Raw genomic sequence first — 15,152 nt, 5'->3', positions numbered from 1 at the left:
ACAGATGTGCGACACTTTTCATGTTTGTAGAACAAATTTATTGTTGAGACAACTATGAAAGTCCTGTACAAAAATGTTTAGCAGTGTTTTGAGGTGGTCATTGTTTCTAGTATCGCAACCTGTCGCCAGATATGCACTTGGTCAAAGGCCAAGCAGTTGCTTGGGCAACGGCATGAACTATGAATCCAATGAAGGTCACAACCCTAAACACAGCTGTCGGGCTGGCTTCGCGATGCTGCTTTAAATTAGGCCTACAGTACACAAAATGCTCTTACAAGTGCAAAACTGTCATTGAAAAATCAACATTCATGCACAGCATACAATATACACACACATATATATATATATTATTTTAATGCGAAATCAAAATTTTATACTTGTACATGATTTACTGGCAAAGCTTAACCTTCCTTCACATCGGAACAATTTATGCTGTTAAATCATATGTTCTAGCTTGTACCGCAAACCCTAAGAGGTAGGCCTGCAATACAGGCTGAAACTTATTCAGAGGAATTCCAGTGTGCAAAACTTTTCAGCACTTAGCCAAGGCCAAATGATGCGTTGATCAAAATTGTATATAAAATGGGGTAGAAAAACATTCTATCAAAAGATGCAACAGCCTAGCATTATTCACCCCCATGCAGAAAATCCTGAATTGTTGGACCACAATTGGACGATCATACCTTTGTTGTAAATACAATCTGCCTGTTAAAAAGATGCAGAAACAATTCTGCTGCCACAGGCGAACTAAAATGCACTAAAGACACAAAAATGCCTACAACAATTAAATGTCCCAAAGCGGGGAAGACTTGCTAGATTTTTTTTTTTCCGAGTACACACGCGCAACATGGATCATAGAAAAAACATACATGTCCCCCACCCCATTCCCCCACTGCCCGAGGTACACCCTCCCATGTCCATCTTTGAAAATGACGTGGAGGGAAGAAGGTGCACAGTATTTACAGGTCAGGACTTCATGATGGAAAAGGCAACGCTCTTGCATTACGTGGGACGCACAGGTTTCATACTTACTGAGAATGTGCAGAACTATGTCGCTTGTCTCTATGTACAGGACAGGAAATAGAAAAACCATAATGTGACCTTCCTGAACATCTGCGCTAAAGGATAATGCCTGCTATGCCTACTGTGCTGATCAGATTTTTCCAAGGTGTGTTCACGGGACAGTCTTCCTTTTGTGTTTCTCCTTGAGCTGTACAAAAATAACGGGAAAAGAAAAGGCAGCACAGTTCTCTATCGTAGAGCCCCATCTTTCAGACAGGTACAAACGTGCTCCTTCGGTAGCACGGTTCACAACATGCTTCATCTCGCATGTATGGCACGCAACATGCAATACGTCTTCGCTTGGTGGCCCACTGACACACAGAGTTTGAAAAGCAGCTGCAGAAAAGCCACAAAGCTGTGGGCACACAGTTTTAGCCAGCACACTACCAGCAGCTCTTGAGGAAGCAAAGGCTGATACCACTGGAATGGAACGCACTAAGTAGAGACACCCTGAAAGTATGTGGGGGAAAATGTGTAGTATACCAGCACAGACCACGTGGAATGTACAGCTGCAGCCTCATCGTGCAAGAAAGCTGGTTACTGCATAGACACCCTAGAGAACAGTGATCTTAAGTTCCACACAAAAGATTAAAACATACATTTGAAGAGGCTACACATACATGTTGTCTTTATCAAGTTGTTCATGCAAACCATTAATTCATCAACCATGATATAATTGCTGTGCTCGTTTTGGACTATGTATAGGACAAATTACGAAAAAATATCTGGATGTACACTCGTGTACTTCTGGTGTACTTGATGTCTTGCTTCCCTTGTAATATGTCTCACTGAACACAATGCACAACAGATGCAAAATTCACAAACAGGACTTAAAAGAAACCTCTGAGCAGTAGCAAACAAGGTACGGTTGTAAAAAAGTACAGAATTGACTCACTATGAAAACTACGGTAGTCAGACACTGTCCAATCACTTGCACTGCAGTGTAAATCCCCCCCACACCCCCTCTTCATGTTCTGCAGATCGTATTATATAAGGCTTTCTCCCCACACAACCTTGCTGACCTACTTTGTGCCATTTATAAAGGCAACATTTCATTATGGCACCTAACCAACCAGTGGTCTCACTTCCAGGCGATCCTGTCTCTTTAAAACCTAGCGAGAAGGGCCGTCTGCATCCATACAGCCATATCGAGGCTAGCTTTGAAGGGCCATGAATAACAGTTTAAATCATGGAAAATCTGACTATACATCCAGCGGATGATTGCAAGATATGTCACGATTGTTAAGACTTCAGTACACACAATATTGCTGTATTCTAAAAGTTGCAGTCACATGCGAGATATTGTACACTACCGCACAATACGTTCTCTTGAGATGGGAAGAGAAACGATATGGATATTAATGTAGTTAAAAGTAATTGGATGTAGTAAAAACAACCCAAACATTAAGCTAAGACTGCACTACTCTGAGATCAGCATTCTTGCAGCTTCTAGAGAGTTCATTTCTTCCAATGCTGTCCCCTGAGCAAGTAGCAACACAGAGGCTGCCGCAGTGCAAACCCTCCTTACAAACTTAGTATAACCAAGTTAAGCGTAAAACAATTTCAAACTCAAAGCACAACATAACACTAAACTATTAAGACAGGAGAACCTGGTAGGAATTTGAAAAAAAAAAAAAAAAAAAGAGAGAGAGAAGGCGTGTGGGAGTGTGCTTGACTCAGTCGGCACAAGCGAACCGTCCAGCGGCTGTGGATTTGAAGATTCGGTGGTGTGTGTTTTAGTTGGTTGGTCGATGGTGTCCATGTGTGTGTGTGGGCACTCAAGCATAGAATTCCTTGTTGCTGCCACGCATGTAGGAGTTGACCGTGGGGGAACGCTTGGGCTCGTCCAGGGCGTAGCTTCCCTCGTCCTTCTTGCGCATGCGATATACGATGAACATCACCAGCAGGATGGCACACAAGAGACCCACCACGGCTCCGCCAATCACTGCTGTAAGGGAGGAAAGTGAGGGTGAGAGTTGACAACCATGACCTAATCCATAGCAGTTCCTTTCGTTCTCATGTATTCAAGAGCAGAGAATAGAGATCGATTTTAATCTTGCAAGTTAAAGGTAAAAGGTGAAAGGTGGAAGCCAGGCAAGTGCATAGCACAAAAGTGAAAGCAAATACTACTGCATATTTTCAATAAATTGAAACACTTTCACGCAGCAATTTTTAGAAATGCAGTGCTCGACATGTTCGCAATAGTGAGCCTCTAAAGTCCCATCAGGTTAAGGCAGAGTATTTTTGTGGTGCACGTTCGTAATCTGCAGTGGAGAACACAGACGTGTGTGATATGGGAAGTATGTGCATCATCTCATGATCTCTACATTCATCCTGTGAAGTGGGAATGATTGACACTTTGTGCCTGTAAGACAACTGGTATTATACAGCAGTTCCTCGCAAGCTTCTGCAAGCAAAGAGATGACCATATGCTTACAGGTGTTCATTTCATTGCTGAAATGTGGTATCAAACCCCCTCATCTTTCAAGTTTTCATCCAGTACAGGCAGTCACAATACACTTGATCAAATTTCAGTATCAGGACAATATCTGTGTTTTGTTTTCTTATGGCACAAGGGCAACTACTGGACAAAGAGTGCCATGACACATGACCAGTTATTTTCATTGTTTCATAGGACAATATGTGCTAAGTGTATCCTTCACCAAGAGTGGCACAGTGGGTGAGGGGTTGCCTAACGGAACACAGTGCTAGTAGCTTGAGCCATCTGTCAAAACCGAGCATCTTGTGTACTCTTTGCCAGATTACAAGATCGTGGAATCATCGTCAATGCCAACAAAAGCAAATACGGTGCCTAAGAGCTGGATTTTCTTGGCCATCGCATCAAGTAGCACAGCAACCCTCCCCTGCTGTCTAAGGTCGCTGCCCTGAGTTCGGGACTTTCCCCAACCATCATGAGGGCTACATCTCCAGAAATTAGTCCATTTAGTCGACTTCTATCGCAGATGCATACCATCCTGTGAGGAAGCACTTCACCCACTTGAAACTGTGCTCAAAATCTGTTTCCACGGTTGCTCTAGCCTAATGTCGCCCTCCAAAGTCCTCACCGCGTTAACGTGATTTCATGACCACCTTGCCTCTGCAACACTGCTCATCCACACTCAGCACCATGCCTGTAGAAGCATCAGGAGACGCACTTCGAGGGCGTCACAGTCAGTGCAGAGACTCCAGCAAAGTGTCTCTTCTGCATGCCACCCAATTGACTTCTTCCGCATGTACTTCGCCATTTACACCTCTGTGAAGTATTTGGTATTTCCTGGAGGTTAGCACATTCACCATCTACACACATAAACCCTTGACATATGCTTTCCTCCAGAATTGGGCATTACTTCCTGCAAAATACACCAACTCTCCTTGGTCTCAGAATTTGCGACAGACATCCAGCACATTGGCGAAGACAATAACCCTGTAGTAGTTGATGTTCAGAGCCGCATATACTCCATTACAAATGCACCAGACCTACATTCTCCAGTGTCCTGTCCCTTGACTTCCTTGCTGCCACTCAGTCTTTCCGACGCTGAACTTGCCAATCTCCATAAGAGTTCTAAGACCAGCGTACGACTCCAAGATGTAGATTTGCCTGGAGCTGCGACTACTATGGTTTGTGATACCTCCAAATCAACACCTGGCCCATTTGTTCTTTCCATGCTTCGTAGCTTTCTCTCTCCCACCATTTCCACGGTCTATCCCAGTCAGGCATACTAGCTATGCCACAACTCATTGACACACATTAGATATCATCTGGAATGAATTCTGACACCTGGCGATGGTTTCCAGCATGCGTCTCGATGCTCTGAAGTCCAGCACTATACCTGTTCGGCACCTTCAACATTTCTGCTCAATGATGATAGTTTGCTCTGTTGCATGCTCCACCATGTGATACCTTGCCAACAACAGCCACATGCCGGTTTGACGTTGCGCCCCACAAACCAGTCGCAATGCAAGATGCGTTGTGAGATGTTGCAATGTCAGTGCTGCAAGGTCTCTTAGCGCCGACAGCTTGTAATGTTACGGTTTGGTGGCGCCACAAGGCATCAACACGTACTTCAGTCATGCGCACGGCGTGTTGTCTCTCTCTCTATTTCTTCCTCGCCTGTTCGGGACGCAGTGTCGGCTACTCGTGCGTCTGCTAGGTAGTGCTCAAGTGTACAATAAAGTTACAGCTTTGCCTTTGCCGTTATCATAGTCTTCACAGTCTCTTCTTCCCATGCATGCTCCCACCCTCACAGTGTACACAGTAATTTATTGCAATATCAGGAAGCGAGGCAAACTCACAACCTCCTCCCATTTAGAACCTGCAAGTTCATTTTATTTCACGCATGGACATGTTTTGATTGCTCCGTGAACAAGGATAAATATCCAGCAGTGCCGCTTCCATACTGCCAGACGCTTTCTGGTGGACTGAGTGTTACTACATAGAATTCATACACCCTGCGTACCACAATGTGTGCCACACCTTGTCACAATGGGGACCCCTCATTTGAGATGAGGGCAAAATGTCACCAAGCCCCAATGCCTGGAACGTGGCATTGCAACGCATGGGAGCTTTGCGACGTAGCGGAGTGTGAACAGAAGTATGTTTGCTAGGGCTAAAAGAATTGCATATTTGGATATTGTGAGCTTATATTTGCGTGGAACATGATAACTGGGAAATGTAATGAGCAAGTTTGATGCCATATATACGTAGGGTTCTTCGTTTTCGGGTTTTATGATTTTTCAAATTCGGGAGGGAAAAACTGGGTGTTAACAGTGTTATTTACACACGAGAATTCGAGGAGATTGGGCACTATGATCTCTGTTTCATATGTCTCCGGGAATTTGCGGGTGAAACGAAAGGCATACAAAACAAGACAATGCTGTGACACTAGGATGAGAAACAATCTGTATATTTCCTCTCGGAACAGGTGCAGTGAACGACCAGTGCTCAAACACTTGCCAGAGCTCCACAAAAGCTCGTCTTTCACTCCTGCAGGAGGGGATCATAAAAGGAGGAGAAATAGGTTGTCACAAATAGCTCTCTTTGCTGATATTATGATTCACTTTTCCGACGGTTTACCAAGAACAACCAGTTGAAGGACTGCAAGGATTACAGGTAGATATCAGTTTTTACCCGAATTCTTGAAAACTTGTTCAGGGGGGAACTATCTTGATAAATCGGGTTTAACCCGAAAACGAAGAACCCTGTACAGTATATGTATGTCACATGAACACCTGCATGCCTATGAGCCTAACATATCTGACACACTGGCCCACTGAAGCCCTTTAGCATGTCTTGGAGAGAGTACATTAGGGCTGTGCGAGTATTCGATATTCGTGCAAATACAGCAATCATCTATTCAACATTCAATGCGAATAGTTTTTTGTCGAATACTTCGAATTATTCAAGTCATCTGCAATGGCATGCACATCTGGCAGTTTCGGTTTCTACGGGCTAAAATTTGGCGGATTTCATTTTCGGTTTTAATGTACGCTACATTGGGGCGAATCCAATCCAATCCGATAAAAATCGGAACCTTTTATGGGGAGTTGGAGCGTAGTTCTGTATGCAGGTGCAGATTACACCTCGTGTGTGCCTTATTTCGTGGTATATTATGAAACGACTCGAGGGTATGCCCTAATATTGTATGATTACACGGCATGTCACGCGCTGCAAGAGTGCAACATTTTTCTACCTCAAAACGTAACTAATCTGTCGTGATGTGCATCATTTCAAGCACGTACTTGGAAGTACTGCTTAAGACAGCATTTCTTTTGCATTTTAGTTCTGAGCTAGAGGGAACCTGAAAGAAATTTCCGGCAATGATAACATAATGCGATACAAAAATCTAGTACAGTGTCGTGCAAGTTCAAAGTAACAATGATTGGTCAACTCTAGCCGTCAGTGGAAAGACACTAGTAGAAGGAAAAGAGTGATGAAGTAAGTTTGCGGCCACTTGTTTCTGAAAGCTATGAACGAGATATCACCAATTTTCTGCAAATTATGCAAGTTTCCTGTTTTCACGACCTCTAGTACATCATATAAGAAAAGCATATTCAGTAAAAAACTGCACAGGCTTTCTGGCAATCTTTTTTTTTTTCCTGTTCCGAAGTTATGCAAGTTTACCGTTACAATTGAGCCTCCGAGGCACGTTAATTCTTGTTCTCCATAATTCAAAATGCCATTTCATGTGGGATGGCTTCGCCGCACCTGAAGGATATGCAGCAGCTATTGGAATATACATCACAAATATGACAATGACTATACTGATCGATTATGTGAATGCTGACAGAAGATACTTTTCAAGTCGTAGCTTTCGATTATTATTCGAAGAAATAAATATTCTATTTGTATTCAATTCAAATCAAAATTTCACTATTCGCACGGCACTCGCTCTAGTGTGCGTATTTTACAGAACAGCAGTGTTTCACTTCTGCCTGGAAAACACAAAAGAGGACAAATGAGGAGGATGTGAAGAGTACCTGCAAGGATGCCAGGCTGAGCGAAGAACGAGGACGGCCGGTCCTCTTGCTTGCGCTGCAGTACGGGAATGTTGTTCCCCAACTCATTAAAGTCATCCTCTGGAGGTGCCTTATCATGTGTTGGACCCCGTGTTGAAACTGCTGGGAAATCCGGAATCTCGTTGCCTTTGGGCTGGAACAAAACATACATCTGGTGTGAAGAGTAGACTCACATGCAGAAAGGGGTATGACAAAAGAGTCCATGACTAGAATGACAGTGTGGAATTTTCCTCCTATGATGATGCACTTCAGGAGCTAGAATTATAGCATGTCCATTTTGCTAGCGAATGAGCATTTACTCCAGGCTCGATGTACGCATAAGAATTTTGTTGCACAGAGTACCACGTCTACTCGAATACAGGTGGAAACGTTCTAAAAAAATATAGTGAACACAGAAGGTTGACCTATAATTGTAACTTAACAAAAATGAGGGACACACACCACAAGATCTTAGCGTGTGACTGATATGTTATCTTGTAGTGCATGCCCCTCGTTTTTTGCTGTCTTGCGTTTGTTTCTTGTCAGCACGCACCAGCTTGCCCTCGCCCATTTGCTAATGTACAACGTGAATCAATCACATAGCTGAGCAAACAGCCAACAATTAATATTTCTGAAAGTTCAGAAAACAATGTAGTTTGGTTTGTGGCATTGAAGTATAGAACCTAGCAGATTATGCAATAATAAGGTTTTGTCTTGAAAATTTTCCTCCGTTGCCTTAAGTATGTGGGTCGACATACAGGGTGTCCCAGAAAACGTGTCACTGAATTGTAATAAAAAAACTACGCCACCTAGAATCGTGCTGTCAATGACATTTGTTCTTGCTAGGTTTTTGCCACCTCCTGATGTGAATGTCATGTAAGGTAATTATGTAAATATTTGCGAACTGAACTCTGAAATTTGCCAAGTAAAGGTCACATTTTTACCCCACCAACATGAAGAGCATGCTGAATGTACTCAAATTCATGACAGTGATATTCAGGATCTATCCTATCAAAAAAAATAGCCAAACATCATGCTTTTCAGAGCACTTGAGCATAACGCGCAGAGACGTTCTGAGTACAATCGCTGTCCATCCGACGAAAGTAGGTTGGAAACCCTGCCCACAGAGTGATAGTAGAAAAAGTGACAGTTTCTGAAATTGGGAGAGGGAAGGTATGGACCAGCAGAAGCCGGACGCAATAAGTCATGTCTGTGTTATCTCTTTCTACAATGCCGCTGTTGGCTGGGTTTCCAACCTTTCGTCGGGCTGACAACGATGGCATTGAAAAATTTGTCACGCGCTATCCTCCGGGAACTCCATAGAGCCTGATTTTCGGCTATTTTTCTCGATACAATAGCTCCTCAATATCGCTGTGAATTATCATTAATTTGAGTACATTGGACACGCTCTTCACATTGGTGCAGTAAAAAAAGTCACCTTCACTTGGCAAATTTCCAAGTTCAGTTCGCAAAAATGTACACAAACATACGTTACATGACATTCACATTAAGAGGTGGCAAAAACCTAGTAAGAACAAATGCTGTTGACTGCATGATTCTAGGTGGAGTAGTTTTTTTATTAAAATTCAATGACATTTTCTGGGACATCCTGTACATTCTAATGATTATTTCTTATTCTCGGCAGTTTGTATGTCGTGGGGTCAACGTATATTCGTGGTCTAGTAAGCCTGGCAAACTACAGGGACAAATGAGCAACAAAAAATTTGTGAATGTGCAAGAGTAGCACATGTGCTGTAAAAATAAGTCAGTTGCTTTATAAAATTGGGTTCAACTAAAGCTAGTAGAGCAATGCAAAAAGGAGTTGGCAGCAGCAACTACAGCTACAGATAGGGATTCTCTTCAAAGAAAACCCAGCAAGTCACAGAAACAGAGTCAACATCGGCAGCATCCTCTACTGCACATGTTCCTGATCCATACATTTTACCGTAATATTAATCTAAATAAACTTATTTGGCTTCTGTAAGCAGCATTGGCACTCATTGGATGCATTCTGCATACCAGACATTTGGCCAGTAGTACCAATGGAGCACCACAAGTTTTTCTCCCCATAGCAGGCCTCCAAACCCAAACTTATCATTGTGGATTGTGCAACAAATGTGTGTGCATATTAGACCGTCAAATTACACTATGCAAAGTCATTCAGCGTTCTTTCTTCTTTAAACTATTCATCCATAGAAATGTATGGGTAAGGCCCCTGGTTTTTTGTTGCTGCAAATTCAAATTTCTCTGGCACCGACTTCTACATTCCGCGATTTTCGACCGCAAGGAGTCAACGGCTGCTTGAGGAGGGAAACACTATTCTTGGATAATGTGGGTACAAAATATATTAAACTTATTATATTATAAACTTCAGCATTACATCATGTCTTGTGATCTCCTCTGATAGTGAATGCTGCTGTCGGCTACAGCCATTTTATACCTGCTAGAAGATCTTTCAGCACCTGCAAAGTTTATGGGAATTGACAATCTCTTGATAGGAATAGACGCTACATTCGGAGCAAGCACCCTAATTGAAGTATAGAACCTAATTCCTAGTCCTAAGAAGAAGAATTTCCTAATTCCGTATTTACTCGCATAATTTGCGCACTTTTTCTCCCTAGAAAAGTCTGAACTTTAGAGGTGCGCAAATTGTGCGGGAACGTTCGTTACGATATTTAAACGACGCAAAATTTCAAAATTTTAGTATGCGGGCTCTCGGTAGAGCCGATATTGACGTTATCACCGCATCGCGCAATCGTGAAAGAAGCACCCGAATACGGCGCAACGACCGGGAGGCAAAACGGCGGCCCACTACCGCTTATATACCGGTGAAATACGTCGAGAAGTTACTGGAAAACGCCGCTAGTCTGCACTTGACAACAGAAAGCACTTCATGTTCGCAAACTTTGTCATGTTGTGCTGTACAGTTTGTCCAGCGTTTCTTTCAGCGTTTCGTAGTTCGAGTGACAGAGTGACAGTATCGTCCATCGCGTCAGTGGACCATCACTCGAAAGTGCGCGCAAATCAAACGAAAGCACCGCAATATAACTTCGGTAGCACTGACGGCGTTGCGAAAACCTGAGCAATCGCCACGGTCGCTGAGACGCGCGTGCCAGATACCCGCGCACGAAAACGCGGGTGCGCAAATTACGCTTTTTTTTTTTTTTTCTTGTCATTTTTAGTGCTAAACTAAACAATATGCGATGGCGCAAGATACGCGAGTAAATATGTCGAAGTGTCCGTGTACCTTGGAGCAGTTGGGAGCGTGCGCGGCACGCGCTCTTATCTGATGCTATTTCGCGTGAGCATGCAATACTTCTCCTGCTACGCTGCACGTCGTAGTAACTGTCCGGATCGAATTTACACGGAATTCCGTGCAAAATGAACGATTCCGCGATGGTTTCCGGATTCCGTGAAATTTCGCGGAAAACCCGGGGCCTTATGTATGGGTGCTTGCCTGGACACTTAAAAAACGGCCAAATTAAAGAAATAATCATATTAACCTCAGTCAAATTAACGGAAATCTATGGTAGCTTGATTGCTACTGCCAAACATAATGCAACGCAGCATTAGGGGTGGATCTGGGGGGATCCTGATGCCCTGATCTTAGTAAATTTCTGTAGCCTCCGAGTGCTTCAATTGATCTTAGGCAGTGTGTCTGTATACTGCCCAGCCTTCCCCACAAATGTCCAGGAACTGTCTAGCTGTATCACAACCAGCGAGTGAAAGCAAGCCAACTGAAATATATCTGTGTTATGCAGTTTTAGGTATAGTCTTGAATATTGCAGTAATTTGGAATGTAATACATAACTGGAATATTGATCAGTACGTTGGGGCTAGTGTATTGTTTAGTGCCTGTCCTGTGTGTTCTTGGCACCTTTGAAAATGTCGCTTCTCTACCAACAAGTCCACATTCTGGCGTTAGTAGTTTAAAATGTAATCTGAGCAGTAGAAATACATCACTGCAGAACACAATATATTTTCCTTTATATAAGTTTTATATCCAATATATAAGTTTTGCATATTCACCAGTTTTTCATTGAGTTACATTTGTCACAAATTGATCATTTCCTGGCATGTGCAAGCAATAATTACTGCAATGTTGTCAATTCATAGGTTTGATCCTATGTTCTGGTGTCTTTTTCTTTTAGGAAAGACAAGCTTCAAGCTTCTGCTCTACAGTCCAGGTTCATGCACACAGTACATACAAAAGTGATTCCAAACTGAATTTCTCCCAGACCCCTTTGCAGAGTTTACACTATATGGCTCTTTGCTACATTTGTTGCATCATAAGGGTCTCCAACTTACCTGATCTATCCTTACGGATGGCTTCCGGGTTGTCGTGCGTGTTGTTGTATCCGTTACATCCTTTGTTTTTGGTACTATGAAACCTGTAACACAGAAAAGTTATAGAAGCGAAGCAAAACAGATATAGGATATGAAAACAAAGACCCGACTTGACATGGTAGTTTGAAAGGCGCTGGACGCCCAAGTTCTCAAAGCTCTTTAAATTACCACAAAATCCCCGGTCACATTCATGACTGTGGAATGCACTCAAATGATCACGTCATCAGTAGAAAACAGCAAATTTAAAATCTATTACTCTCTGTATAATAGGTTTCGCAGCATGAATAAACTCCCGTCACTCCCGTCAAACCGCTGCTATGCGCCTCGTGAAATATAATTTGATGTTTAACATCATTGAAGGAACAGAACGTTAGGATGCCCTCACACATCATAGCTGGTCTAGCTATTTTATGGTAATATTTTATAAAATATGAAAAAGTATATTTTGATAATGTATTAGTAACATACCTGGAAGTTTGCCAGACCCAAACTCGACTGGCGTGCTCCCGGACCCTTCGACGGCATCCTCGTCGTCTTCATGCCCTGAAGAGCTGTCTAGGTCTCCACCTGCACTGCCCTCGATTCCCTGGTCACTCTGCAGATAAAAAGTTGTTGCATCCATGTTCGGACATGTGAGTTACGCGACATAATCCCCAGAGTGCCACTGAAAAAGAATTCTTGCTCATTTTGTTGCTTCAGGTACCGGTTTACATGTAACCAGCATTGATGCATCAAAATTTATAACACATTTCATAAAAAGAAAAATTAAGAGAATTTTGTTACGAAATATTGCAAAACCTCAAAACCACTCACTCCCTGTGCATTCATAATACACTATGACTTTTTTTGTGTGAGAAGTGTGGCTAGTAAGGTTGGGGAATGGAGGTCATAGGGGTGTCGTGATTATTTGTTCCCAGAAAAGGGAAACTGGACACGTTTAGTTGGGTCTTAGATACACCTACGTTCAGTATACTACACTACAGGGCAAGGTGGGGGATAAATAACCAATGAGGGATTTACAACAACAATAACTTATTTTAATGATGGGGTGTTGCGTTCATCACAACAAAGCGGTTACAGAGCACGATATATCAACAAACACGGGGGACAAAGCAAAAACAAAGAAAGGGTGGTCGAATCAGCACAGTTAGAATGTCCAGCATGGTACATTAGAACTGTATAAAAACAATGCTTTCTGAGGAATAGTACTTGCCTTCAAGCAAATTTATATAAAACTGAACACAGAACTCCTTTAGGGCCAAAATGCTGTCAAAATTTATATTTTATTTCTTAAAATAAACGACACTGAAAGACCAAATGCGCGCAATGAAAGCGCTATAAACGAACGTCATGTATTTTTAGTAGGCTAGCCTTCACGGGTTTCGGTTTCGCGGAGGCGTAGGTGACGTCATAACTCGGCGCGCGCGTTGGTTCGTTCGGTGGATGCGCCGGAGGCGACCTCCCGGGACTCGTCCTCAGGTCCCTGTTGCGCTACGATCAGGACAGGCACCTATCTTTACGTCACTTTCGGGTCATGCAGAGAAAAACCAATGTGTGAAAATGATATGTAAATTGTGGGTTTTAAGAGAGGCATTTATGGAGTAGGAATCTGAAGAAGATTTATCCTGGAGTGTAGTTCTTAACTGTTGCGCCCTAAGGCCGTGCAAATATGACAGCACTATAGATGGAGACATATGATATTCACTGAGGCAGGGAACCTCGGAACACTAGCTTCGAAAAGCCGAGACCGTCGCGACGATGTAGGTCTAGGCCTGGCGAAGTTTGATAGCGTTTCCATTCGCTGCTATATAATATTTATAATACTACTGATGTTGAAATAAAAAAAAATACAGGGAACGTTATGCACACAGTACAATCACTTCGATACAGCAAATACTAAACAGAGAATATGACGGGCGGAAACTCCGCTAGAGACCGTGGTGCTCCCCTGCGATTGACATGACGTGAAAAACCCTATAAATAAAATACGTATACTGGCTGTACTGCGGTGGCCATGCGTACTATTCCTCAGTAAGGGTTGCGGGGAGTTAGATGTTAGCATACCTGCGTGTCATCAATGAAGAACATGCCGTTATCCCCATGCTTTTCAGTCTCACTTTTCGCCTGGAAAATGTCAGAGGGAAAACACGTCAGTTATGTGGAAAACAAAAGCGTGTTGCACATTACACCAAACTCCACAAGTGCACAATGAAGGGAAAACGTATTTCAAGTGCCAAAAAGTAAATTCGAATGAATGCGTCCAGTGACCACAGGAACTTCCGACTGAACCTGCTATACTGCCACAGGTCGTGAAGAGATATTTCACTGTACATTTGTTACCTTTCCGCTTCGTTAGCAGAATACACCTGACAGTGCACATAATGACCGAAGTAACTAAAAACACTTCACATTCGTTATTACCAGAAATACCTTTTGATTTTGATTTGATTTGACTTTACTGGCGCAAGGATATCAAAGATCATGCTGCGCCGTCCAGAAATACCTGAGCAGCTACATTCCTACAAGTGTGACTGAAATCTTCGAGGACCACCTCAAAAACCGCACACCGAGCTTCTTTGGTGCTGTCGAGTGCACCCAGTTTTCCATAGTCTAAATATATCGGGCGTTACTTTAAGGCGGAGGCACAGAAAAAGTGCATGAAAGTAATAGCAATATATCAACCTTACGTCACCTTCTCAAGAGCTAACCCTTTTCCCTTAGTTCTTTCAAGCTTTCACTCAGTCGCGTATTCGCCAGGGAAATAAACATTAGCGGCCAGAATACATTCACTGAGCAGCTAGAGAGGGTGCGTGAAATTGCAACGTTCCCTGAACTCAATTTTGCATCCAAACTTTCTGCGGCACCCAGTGCCCCGGATATATTTTATGCATACGGGTGCTGTACCCCTCCCATGAACACCAGACATCATGTCTACTGACATTTCCGCCACCGAGAGCAACCTATTCATTGCTACTTTTGGTTTTTGCACACCAGGTGTGGTCGTTCTCGTTGAGTTTGAGTTTGATTATAGAAAAAATACTGGAAGATATTGAATTCGTCACTGACGAATTCTGCTACTCCCACGTTCTCGTATTCTCATACACCGAGATCATTTACGCGCGTGAGGGTGAGTGACGCTACAACGAGCTTCCATGATGCAAATCCAGCAAGGGTGGAGAACATCAGCGCGTGTGTAAGGAAAGGTCAGCCATGCAGAGGTCAATTGCTATTCAAAAAAAAAAAAAAAA

General features: G+C 42.9%; 1 protein-coding gene across 2 annotated transcripts in view; it reads right to left on the bottom strand.

Moving 5' to 3' along the window:
• Positions 1 to 335: 335 nt before the first annotated feature.
• The window catches only part of LOC135394223 (syndecan-like), a 123,806-nt gene continuing 108,989 nt past the window's right edge, over positions 336 to 15,152 (bottom strand). For both annotated transcript variants that reach the window (XM_064624839.1, XM_064624838.1), the window contains 5 exons: positions 13,969 to 14,028; positions 12,373 to 12,499; positions 11,866 to 11,948; positions 7,540 to 7,711; positions 336 to 3,010 (listed from right to left, as the gene is read on the bottom strand). In XM_064624839.1, the coding sequence (XP_064480909.1) occupies positions 2,841 to 3,010; positions 7,540 to 7,711; positions 11,866 to 11,948; positions 12,373 to 12,499; positions 13,969 to 14,028 (612 nt within the window). In that variant the 3' untranslated portion in view covers positions 336 to 2,840. The remainder of the gene's footprint in view (positions 3,011 to 7,539; positions 7,712 to 11,865; positions 11,949 to 12,372; positions 12,500 to 13,968; positions 14,029 to 15,152) is intronic.

Source organism: Ornithodoros turicata, chromosome 5 (assembly GCF_037126465.1).
Source record: "Ornithodoros turicata isolate Travis chromosome 5, ASM3712646v1, whole genome shotgun sequence".
NCBI classification, from domain to species: domain Eukaryota; kingdom Metazoa; phylum Arthropoda; class Arachnida; order Ixodida; family Argasidae; genus Ornithodoros; species Ornithodoros turicata.
Note: the sequence above shows the minus strand (reverse complement) of the source record. Positions and strands in the feature narration are given on the sequence as shown.